The sequence below is a fragment of the Mastigoproctus giganteus genome, chromosome 13 (assembly GCF_048544385.1).
Source record: "Mastigoproctus giganteus isolate SK-2022 chromosome 13, ASM4854438v1, whole genome shotgun sequence".
Taxonomy (NCBI): domain Eukaryota; kingdom Metazoa; phylum Arthropoda; class Arachnida; order Uropygi; family Thelyphonidae; genus Mastigoproctus; species Mastigoproctus giganteus.
In genome coordinates this window covers 91,609,485-91,621,958 of record NC_143587.1, presented here as the reverse complement: position 1 = coordinate 91,621,958, position 12,474 = coordinate 91,609,485, and the positions used below count along the sequence as shown (strand labels likewise).

Genomic DNA, 12,474 nt, shown 5'->3' with positions numbered 1-12,474 from the left:
TCTATAAGAGGGAAATTAAAATTGCATGTAATGTGAGCCCTTGCTTGTCCATTCAAGTTCTGAAAAGAGATTTTTAATATACACTTCTGAATCATTTGGTCTTTATCTTTCTTTTACCACTATAGTAGTAGGGAAAACCATAGACTGCTCAAGATCACCCAGTAGTTCTCCAGTGCTATGGAAGACGGGTCTAGTGAGTGACCTTGAGCCACTTGTGGTTTTTTTTTTTTTTTTTTCCCCCCACTGCTGTAGTAACTACATGGAGTCTATATCTATCTGGACTTGGTCAGTTTTTTTTTTTTTTTACTACCCTAACGGTGCAAAACAAAAAGTCGGAACAATAATTTATATATAACAGAATATAGTTTTTTTTTATATATATATTCAGAAGTATGAATTGGATTAAGGTCATTATGTAGGTAACCATCTTAAAATTAGTGACGTGAACATACTTGTACAATATTATTGTTATTTTATTGTTATTTTTAGTTTTTAGGAGCATTAGCAACTAAGGCCATATTGCTCCGAGATATGCGGTGGTCATTCCCTGACCTTTCCGCATCCTCCGTATTTGGTGGTGACGGGCTCGAACCCCGGTCTAATCAAGAAGCGTGTGCTACGCACTGCTGCTCCTTCCCACCTGGCTACGGAGGCGCCGACAATATTATTGTATAATAAGAATTTTATTGAGAGTGCTTCACTGCACTCTTAATGTTTCGAGGCAGTATTTTTAATCAGACCTCACAAGTGTGGAATGCTTTGTTGGAGATCAGCTTTTGACTGGGTCAAGCTCTGGTTCAGTTAGGTGTTGAGCTTTGAATGGATACTGATTGGCTGTGCATGTATTTGACTGGTTTGGAAGAAAAGGATTGAATTGATACTAATTCAGAAGCATACTATCCATGGAAACACCTAAAAAAATGGAATGTAAAATAAACTGGATACCTCTCTAATGGAAAGTGAAATGAGTTTGCAAGAGATGGGTTGGCCTGACTGCTCTCCTTTTGACAGTGTAGGACAGTGGTCGATATAACATTGTTAGGGGTTGATAGAAAAATATAAGACATCATTGTACAGGTAATATTTAATTCGGTTAACTTGGATTACAACGCAATTAAGAGTGAATTGTGGCATGGATAGGACCCGTAAGATGGAGCAAGGTCATGAAAATAGTTACGGAGGCCAATCAAATAGACCAAAATGACGTATTTACCAATAAGCGGATGTCGGTGGTTCCCGCCCAGCCGCCATGCCGGGCATGGATGCGCGGGAGCGAGATTGCAACACATGCCCGGTTGCTTATTTACTTACACGTATTCGATCTCAGTCTCATTTTTGCACATCGACATACAAGTCAGCATTAATATTCTAAAATTCATCAACATACATATTGTAATTCAATCGTTATTCATTCACGAATAAACTTCTCTATGTTGAAGAGTTGAGCAGGGCTGGTGGTTTTGTACATCCTATAGAAATACGTGAATAGGTATATTATTTAGACTTTTGCTTACTGACTTCAATTTTAATTATTTTGTTACAACCCCAGTAAGGCACCTCCATAGCCAGGTGGGAAGGAGCAGCAGTGTGTAGCACAAGCTTCTTGATTAGACCGGGGTTCGAGCCCGTCACCACCAAATACGGAGGATGCAGAAAGGTCAGGGAATGACCACCGCATATTCCCGGAACAATATGGCCTTAAGTTGCTAATGCTCCTAAAAACCAAATAACAACAACAACCCCAGTAACCACAATGGCAGCTTCAGATTCTAAAAGAAATGCAGACAATATTCATTAGAATATTTGAAACTTGGGTTTATTTCTTCATTAACAAACAAAACGAGGCCTATGTGTCTTCTTTGTGAAAAAAACTTTTAGTAACGATGCAATGAAACCAACAAAAATGAAAGATCATCTTCAAAGACTCCATCCCAATAAGAAAGATAAAGATCTTGACTTTTTTAATGAACTGAAGGAGAAATACACACATCGACCAACTATAAAATCATTTATGAAAGCACCAGCCGAAGCTGACAATAAACAAGGATAAACAGCCTCCTACAATATTTTTTTTTAATATAGCAAAAAAAGGAAAACCATATATAATTGCAGAGGACATTGTTATACCCACAATCAAAGAAGTAATTGAAACCATAATGAAAAATGAAAAAAGATTCTGGCCCTGTTTTAAAATGCTTACCATTGAGTGCGAATACCATGAAAAGGTGTATTGGTGAAATGGCTGAAGATGTAGAAAAAACTGTAGTATCAGAACTCAAAAATAGTAAGTTCTCCATCCAACTTGAAGAATCTACATTCAATAGTTCTTCTATTCTTATGGCTTATGTAAGATATTATAGTATAACCCAACATCAAATTATTGACAAATTTTTATTTGCAAAATATCTTGATGGAATGTGGGTTGACATGGAACGGAGTTCACAATTATTCAGCGATTGGAGGAATATTTAAATAAATGTGATATTCCATTTATTAATATAACAGCAGTAGCCACAGATGGCGGTCGTTATCGAGGTTTTCCTACCTTTCTGAAAGAAAAAGTTCAAAAAGTGTACATACTATTCACTGTGTGTTGCACCGAAACCATTTGGTGGCAAAAACTCTCAGTGACGAACTGCATGATACTCTAAGAGTGTGTATTAAATCTATTAATCAAATTAGAGCTCATCCTCTTAAATTGCGATTGTTTGCCAAACTTTGAAAAAAAATGAAATATCAAACCAATTACTCTTGCATACTGAAGTAAGATGGTTGTCTAGAGGTGCAAGTCTACAAAGATTTGTTGAGTTGTTCAACTCAACCGTAGAGTTTCTTACAGATGTTAATTTGTTTTTAAGTGATGAACTGAAGAGAAATAAGAATCATTTTCTACTTGGCAGACTTATTTTCAAAATTTAATGATGTACAGACCCGTCTACAAGGTAAAGATGTCACGATTATTCAAGCTCGGATGATTCTTTTAGGCTTCCAAGCTAAATTAGCCTTATTTAAATCATCATTGTTACGAAAAGATTTTCAGTACTTTTCGAATCTACGGCAATTGGAAGTAAAAGATGAAGACTTAGAAATATACACAAAACATCTTCAAAATTCGAGTGATGATTTTAAATTGCAGATTTTGAAAACATGCACATTCCAGATTGGATTATCATGCCATTTTGTGCAGATATTGAATGTAACTTACAAGATGAACTTATTGAATTGTCAGTTGATCTTGAAGCTAAGCTGCTTTTTAAAAAATAGGAGTTTCTTTAAGTTACTTTTGGACGAATATAAATGTTGTAGAAAAATATCCAAAACCTTCTGAAGTGGTACTCCCCTTTTTGCTTGCATTTCCAAGCTCGTACATGGTTGAAGCTGGTTTCAACCATGTTAATTACATTTTAACAAAACAAAAAAATAAGCTAGATATAGAATTTTGTGGCGATTTAAGGCTAAAACTTTACTAATTTTGAACCCAACCTTGCTAATCTTGTCAAGAGTCACGAAGCTCACCCTTCACATTGACAACATTAGTAAATTGTATACTAAGTTAATAAAAGTCCTATTTTCATGTATATAAGGAAGATTGTTATTTTGTTATCTAAATTAAATTTTATATTTCATATATTTATCCCTCCTATCAAATATGTAATGTTAAGAAGGACGTCAAAAACAAAAATGTATCCCTTTGACATTAAGCCAATATAATATATAATATATTATACATACAATAAACACTAGCTATAAAATAATCTATAAACTCACAAGCGTCTTTTTTGCTTGTGTTGTTATAATTACATAATAGTAAAATAGAGGGGGGTCGATAAAAAGTCAAGAAACTCTCAAAGGGGTCAACGGTCAAAGAAGTTTGGCGACCCCTGGCCTAGGAGTTTGAGAGATTATAGAGGGTGACTACCTAAGACATGGTGATGGTGTAGATTTATGTTGTGTGCTGAGTGTGGAAGAGCCTTGTTTTTTTCTGTTCAACAGAAACAGTATTTGGGATATGCTTATAAAATTTATGAAAGCATACAAAATTTCTTCTGTTAATATATTTTATATAAATTTAAATATAAAATATATTTTCTTATGCCAGAAAAAAATATTTCCAAAAAATAAAATAATCCTGACTCCTTCCTTTTGGAAGAAGGCAGAATTATCCTTGATAAAGATGTATGGCCTGGTCTAGAAATATTCAGTTGTTGTTTAAGATGCGTCTTCACCCCACTAAAGAATTAGCTGGGGATCAGTGAAGTGATTCGTGAATGATGATGTACATGTTTTAGCTGTTTGTGTAGAACAGGGTTTCTTGAAGAGAGGAATGTAGGGCACTGTCCTCAGAAAAACCATGATTACTATTTCTACTCTGTGTCAGATGATTAATGTAGAGGAGGGAAAAGGAGTGGATAAAAGAACAAAACCTCGAGGAACTCCATTAGTTGAAGTTATGACAGAACTGTCTCTTTCAATGAGAGGCTTTTTTCCCCTGATGTGCAATGCATGGCAGGCCAGAGAAAAAACTTCCCAGGTAGAAAATCGGAAGGCAGGCTGTGATAGGGAAGGTTGTTTAGAAGACCTTTATGCCATAAAGACTCAAAGCATTGGAAATCAGCTGCTTGGGTTTATTGAAAGAATTAACGCAGAGCTGAATAACAGATTAGAAAAGCCACATAAGAATGTGCACTGTTAAAGTGCTTTCAATTCTCATTATTTTTTAGGATAAAAAAAATTCAAGTGGTGGTAAAAATTATGCCCTTATAATTCTTTACTGTAATTATAGCACTGTATTACATAAGAACCAATAATAGCTTTTTTGTAGTTATCCCATATACATATTCCAACCACCTCTCTTCCAGAAATCTATGGGAAAATAATTAATACGATAAGCGTATTCCAACTTGTATTTTATATTTACATTAAATATGCCCGTGTGCAAATCAAATTTTACGTATTTTGAAATCTCCACTGAGAATAATACACAATCTCTGTTAGTAAAATAATAATACGGAAGTGTTCTAGGTATTATATTGAGGTAAACTCCTTATTATTTTACTAATATTATCAACGTAGAACATATTGAGTATTACAGCTCTGATTCATACTAACTAAATCTCTGTATATTTTTACAGTTGTGCTTTTCCAATTAAAAAGTAATACATGATACAGAAAGTACTGCAAAAACCTTGGGAGGTGCAATATGGCCACAGAAGCCGATGCGCCAACAACTACCAAATCAAAAAAAAAAAAAAAAAAAAACATGATACAGATCAAAATTTGATGACCATACAACTAATTAAATCTAAATTAATATTTAGATTTAATTAGCTGCATTGTACTGGGTTCAATGGAATGTCCACCATAATGTTAAATTTGTTTAAACATTGATACAAATTATCAAGGGTTAGACTAGTAAAAGAATAGAAATGGACATAAAAGTTAATATATCCTTTTTGCATATCACACAGTGAATATGCAAAAAGCAACTGAATTATTGAGAAATATATATATCTATATATACAGTGGCAGACAAAAAACTACATCACTTGTGAATTTTGCAAATACAGCTGCTCCCCAGCTTACGTAATATTTGACTTTACGTAAGTTTTTGCCGGCCGGTACAAACTTAAAAAAATCATGGAAACGTATTTTGCCTCTGGTAGGAATATCGTGAAAATATTGTAATGTGAATAACTTTAACCCGATAACTTTTTTTTTTTTTTTTGTAATCCGTTCAAGACCTTCGAAGTTGAAATTTTAACTATTTAACTAAGCTTTTTATCTCTCTAAAAGGTCATTTTTGTAATGGAAATTGCACTACACTTTTATCGTTATTATATGTTCCATCATACGAGTCAATTTTGAATGCCTTTGCTATTTTTCTAAAACACATTTCTCGAGGTCACAATAAAAACAATTTGCACTTTCCAGTTTATTGGGCTTTTCTATTAGTGCAATTTATTATAAATGGGTCGTAAACTCGATCTTATTGCATGTGCAGTAATCCCGATAACTGGAATTCTGTGGGTTTTTACATTGCGGTATTATGGTGAAATGATTTCCCCTTCACTGAAATCTCTTTATTCCTATTTAGTTATTACAATGGTGAAGGGAAAGGCATCACGGAAAGTGGAAGTAGTGCCAGTGCTAGGAAACGAAACAAAATTGGTTTAGAACTGAAGATGATTAATTAAGAAGTTTGTAGCAGGACAATGTTTGTCATCTATTGCACAGAATTAGGTCTCACTGCTTCAAGAGTGAATACTATTTTAAGGGACTGCGTGTATAATTAAAGGAACAATGCATTTAATATCAACAGTGATCAGAGTAATTGTGCAGTCAGATATGAAGTTTTCTGAGCAATGCAGACAGGCTGCCAGAGCAAGCAATGGGATATTGTCAATGATGTACAGGAATTTTTGCAATCAGGGATAAGGAGCTGATTATTCCCTTGTATAAGGCAGTGGTCACGCCACACCTTGAGTACTGTGTACTAATTTTAGGAAGGATGTAGGGTTGCTAGAATGAGTACAGAAAAGGACAACATGACTGGTGAGGGGAACAAAGGGGTCCCTTTACGAAGAAAGGCTTAAGTTCTGCAAATTGCAGCATCTGGAGACTAGGCACCTGCGAGGTGATCTGATAGAGGTGAATAAGATGTTGCGAAAGCCATCTTTGGATAGTTCATGCCTTTGTTTCAACACCAGAGGCCATCTCACAGTCCAGTTTTAGATCAGGAGCACTAGCGTGGCGATTACGAAAGCATAACCATTTCAAATATCGATTTTGGGAAGACAGTCACTCTCTTACGGCCTGATCCAGGTCATCTCTTCACATCACCGGTTTTGCGCTTTCACAATTTCAGCACCCAGGATGCTGTTGATTGGTGGCAGCCTATTTTATCAGCGATAGCACACGTAGAAAGCCCTTCCTGGGACAGAGCAACAGCTACACTTTTTTTTTTTTTTTTCTTGGTGTAAAGTGAACATATGGAGCCATGCTTACCCCACTGCAATGCAGATACTAATGAGCGTATATACCCTTCCAATGCCATATTTATAGAAATGGCTGAAGCAATGGCTTAGAATTATTGTCTGCAATAGAAGCATTATATGAACCAATACCTTTGCTTTGGACAAACAAAATGACTGTAATCAAACAATATCTTATACGTTTCACTACAAATGTTACTTTTTTTTAAGGTGGTGCAGTTTTTTTGTCTGCCACTGTATGTGATGAGCAGCTGCTTATTTTATTTTTTGTTATTGTTTTAACTATTATTTAGACAGCCTGTGGCAGGGATTAGCTGTATTGCTGCTTGCTTTTGGATTTTTGAATTTCTCCAAACTTAAGTATCAAGTACACATACAATATGTGGGTTAAATATAAAAACATAAGATGTCTGATGCCAAAAATGACAATTTACTACTATGATGCCTGTTTTTAATGTTATCTAATGTATATGTTTTTTCTTTATAGAGGTGTTGAAGCCAAACAACCAAATTCTGCCATCAGAAAATGTGTGAGGGTACAGTTAATAAAAAATGGGAAAAAAATTACTGCCTTTGTTCCCAGAGATGGTTGTCTTAATTTTATTGAGGTAGGTACCATATTTCACTTACAGGGAGGAGGGAATTCTGAATTATTCTCAAAGGGCATTTTGTTCATTGTCCACGATAATTGATGTACCTATTGAAGAAATGAAAAGCTAATGGTTTTAATCTCTTAGCAAATATTATTCACAGAATAATTTTTTTTTTTTTAAATTACATTTAAGTACTAGTTTAATAATGGTTATTTTATAACAGTGATAGTGTCAGCGTAAAAATGCCCTAAATGTGAAAAACCGGTAGTGTCATCCTTCGATGTTCTATTCTGCATTACCTGGATTTTTTAAAAAATAAAAATGAATAATAAAAATAAGAGCATTGAATAAACAACATCATAGAAGCACTATTATGCAAATATAAGCCAAAACAAAAATTAGGCTTTAAATATCATTTCATGTCAGTTTTCAGATAAACAATACTACCTTGTTGGGCATGTTTTTATTCGGTGATCAAAATCTATTTTGTGTCTTGTCAGCTTTCATTACTTAAGTTCTTTGGAAGCATAGTTTTCTTAACCCAATGGATAGTGGCTGACAAGTGACCTTCAAACAGTGATCCTGCATTACAGTTTAAAAATTTGAAATTTTTTTTCTACCTTCCTGAATGCATTTTCACAGAGCGAGTGCAGGTGAGAACCTGCCACACTAGGCAAATATTTGCATGTCAGGTCACTTGACATATTCTATCAGTAGTGTGGCACTAACATTGGTACAGAATTTTAAATTTGTATTAGATTTATAGTTCTGGGTTACTTTCTTTTCATTTCCCACTAATTATAAGCATATACACTCTCACTTCAGTTGTTTTTGATAGATGTATGGTTTTCATATAAAGATAAGAACACAAAACGATATTCACTCGAGATGCCTACTACTTTGTGGGAAGTGACATGCATTTCAGATTTGGTGCACTTCACATAACATGCCAAATTAGAAATAAATTATTAAAATATTTGGGAATGGAAGTGAATATATATACACACACAGCCTGATACTGTGTTGGACCACCATTGACATGGATAACAGCAGCTATTCACCAAGGCATTTACTCCATGTTTGAAAATGCCTGGAAGCTGCCTGCAAGACTTTCCCCCAGTGTCGGAAGAGATGGCGGTTGTGTGTCTATATGCCTCACTTCCCATTCCAAAACGTCCCACAGGGTATTCAATTAGATTGAGATCAAGCAAATCTGAAGGCCAATCAAAATGAGAGATATCTTTGCTGTGTTCCTCGAACCACCCGTGCACAGTTGTGTGATATCTTTGCTGCATTCCTTGAACCACCGTGCACGGTACGGGCCCAATAACACAGCATGTTATCGTTTTGGAAGATCCCATTTCTATCTGTGGGAAAATGCAATACGTCAGGGTGTGCATGGCCTCTTAAGAGCTTCTGGTAGACTGCACCAGTGAAGTGTTTGTCCATCTGCACCAGGGGTACTTATTGCCAGCAAAACATGCCCCATGTTATGTAACCACTACCACCTGACTGGATAGTGGTCACGTGCACAATGGATTGATCCATGGACTTGTGTTGCTTGCACCACACATGAACGCATCCAGCATTTCAAATTAAAGCTTTAATTTTGGCATAATATATCTGTTATTATGATTTAAGATTAAAGGTAATCAATTAACAGCAATTATTTTGCCCTAGAAAATTGAAGCCAACATTAAAAGTTTTTGGGTTGGAGATTAACTTCAATACATCATAAAAATGTAGCCAGGTTTCATCAAACTATCTAGGCTAAAAATCTATCTAGATTAGCAAGAATTAATTTTAAGGTCTTTTGATTCCATCCTTCAATGTTTGTCATGAATGGAATGGTTTCTGGGAATCTTTACACAAACTTCGGACATTGCCAAATGCCCATGTATTGTTAAATTGCTTCCACAAGAATTAAGTACTTTTTTCATATTCAGATACTTAAATTCTTTTTTCTAACACTAGTCATTCTTTCGTGGATTTATTTAGTAATTTCTGTCCTCTTTGGATCAAAATTTAATTACTCAATAATGCTCAATTTGCTGGATATTCATTTTCTTTTACCGACAGAAAAAATTTTTTGAATTTTTTTTTTTCTGTTTTTACAAACAAAAAAAATTTCAAAACTATATAAGATGTGTATTAATACATATCCTATTCTCAGAACATTTTGACCATCCCTTGGTGCTTATGTTTAAAAAATGAAAAAGTAAATGAGCCAGGAAATTATCATTTCATTCCTTTATGCATTGTATGATTATCATTTTTCTGATTTTTAAAGACATGCATGTGGAGGATATATTGCCTATCCCCAAAAGATTGTTGATGACAGTGTGAAATGGGAAGCAATGATAATTTTTTGAATTTAAACAAAACTTTAAAAATTTAGCTACGTAAAAGGAACCCAGTTAGTAGCCAAAACAGTCTTAAATAATTAGTTTGTATCAGGAAACTTAAAGGCAAAAACCATAGCTGAGCTGTGTTTTGCTGAGCTATGTTTGATACCAGAATATGTTGGTATTCTAAATCTTGTACTTGGGGGGGCCCCTTTTTAATGTAAAAAAATTAGTGGTTATACTTTTAGTAAAATCAATAAATTTTCTGTTTATACTCCGAGATGACCAAATGGTCAGAGGAGTTCACAATATAGACAGAATACAAGAAACAGCAATATATTTAGAAGTCATGGGCTTGGACCCCGGTCACTCAAGGCACGTGTATTTGTGCACCCGTGCACCTGACCACTCGACTATGATGGCCTGAAGTATCTGTTGATTTAGAAAATAAATGACAACTGCTGTCAATACGTATATTATTAATTTAGCTTCAGTGTTGGAGCTAAATAAAGCTCGAAATGACATTGCTCGGTGAACCCATAGATTTGTGGACCACTTGCAATAAGTGACCTCCACAGATTGGGAATTGCTGTTTTAGTTTATATATATATATATTTATATATATTTTTTTTTTTTTGCAGCGAGATTATGCACAGTTCAGAATAAAATACTACAAAATTATTTTTATTTATTAAAAACAGTTATATGAAATGGAAGTTTAGTTTTAGAAATACTTCAAAATCAGCCTTTAATTAGTGGAAAACAATTCTTTGAATTTAAAATATGAAGAGTTAAATCTTTAAAAAATTTTAACTGAAGTATTATATGATATAGGAAAATGATGAAGTTCTCGTGGCGGGATTTGGAAGAAAAGGTCACGCTGTTGGAGATATTCCTGGTGTTCGTTTCAAAGTTGTAAAAGTAGCAAATGTTTCTCTTCTTGCACTTTATAAGGAGAAGAAAGAAAGACCAAGATCATAAATTCTTTCTGTAATATGAATAAAGAATTTTAGACTTTCTAATTCTTTTAATTTAACTGCTCTGAGAGCAAAAATTTACATTCACAATGAGCCATTGTTTAAAAATAACTTTAGTTTTAGATTATACCACTGTTCTGTGTAAAGTTATGCGTAATTAAGCCCAGTTTACTTCTGTTTTCTAGTTTTTTAATTTTACATGTGGGCAGACAGTTGAAAAATTATTTTAAAAAAAAACTACTCAAATGATTTCCTAACTTAGAAGAAACCATGGGCAGGGCAATGGTGTAGTACGCTGCAGAGCCAAATCTACAAAATGCTGCCCCAGGCAACACAAAACTATATGCTGTTGTGCAGCAATGTCGCTTTTAAGCAGCAAGTACAGAGACTGAATATATGCTGCCCTACAATTAATATCCAAACACCTGCATATCTCCAAAGAACCCTTATAAGCAGAAAAACCATGACTTAGCCTTCATAACCTCTAGACTCTGTGGAACATCAACTGTGCATTTTAATGTCCTCCAAAATTTTCAGCCTTCAACACGGTGCCCACTTCAGCTCTTTATTTGGCATTCTCGAGCACCTGATTCAGTTCATCTATAGGATTGAGGTCAGACCTCTGTGCTGACAACTACAACTCTATGTTCTGTTCCTAAACCAGTCAATCACAATGCAAGCAGTATGACATGGAGCCGTCATGCTGATCCAGATATGGGCCTTCCCCAACGTGTTGCCACAGCATAAGTAATGTATTATCGTACAGCATTGGTGGTTTTTGTCTGGGACCACCAATGATCCCAGACCAAACCACGAAAAACAGCCCCAGAATATCACTGCCTCTGCCAAACTTCATTAGCAAGACAGCACAGCCTAAAGGTATTGTCCACAATATAGCTCAGGGCATCTGAAACACCCAGGCATGCATGGTAAACTATGTGCCATGACTTGTAACGTTAGGAAAAGCTTTTCATTGGGGTGTGGTCTAAGAATGGCAGGTCTTAACCAAGCTATATGGCAGCTGGCAGGGTGGTTAGTGGCTTCAGTACAGCTGCCCAACCATGGTAACTCATGCAGCATCCTATACTGATGCTGACGTCACAATTCAGTTTTTACTGAAAACCTCAGTAGTGACAACCTACTTCCTGAACTGATGAGCATGTAGGACTCCTTTCATGTTCTGTCAGGTTCAAATGCTATTTTGGGATTTGCGGTGTTTTCATCTCCAGTCAGTCAGCATCTGCAATTGGAAGCTGACTGACTGGTGTTTTCATCTCCAGTCAGTCAGCTTCCAATTGCAGATTTCGTCAAAAAATGTCATGAACAGACTGGTATTTTGTAATTGCAGCATCTTGCATTTGCAATCTTACTCCTATCTCGATTTCCCATAAACATTGGGTCCAGGACAGGTGGGCTTTAACCAGCTAGATGGCACATTGTCTTGTCTTGTCTGTGATGTCCACAAAGAAGTATATTTCAACAGCCAGACCTAGATTGCAGTCTTGGGGGGGTAGCCTCTCATAGGCAAGGAGTAAAGATCCTGTCAACCACCGGTGGTTGGTAGCAG

General features: G+C 35.4%; 1 protein-coding gene across 1 annotated transcript in view; it reads left to right on the top strand.

Annotated features, from left to right (window-relative positions):
- RpS23 (ribosomal protein S23) overlaps positions 1-10,952 on the top strand; it is a 57,194-nt gene extending 46,242 nt beyond the window's left edge. The window contains exons 3-4 of the mRNA XM_090388186.1: positions 7,480-7,600; positions 10,765-10,952. Coding sequence (XP_090244312.1) covers positions 7,480-7,600; positions 10,765-10,911 — 268 coding nt within the window. The 3' untranslated portion in view covers positions 10,912-10,952. The remainder of the gene's footprint in view (positions 1-7,479; positions 7,601-10,764) is intronic.
- Positions 10,953-12,474: the final 1,522 nt, after the last annotated feature.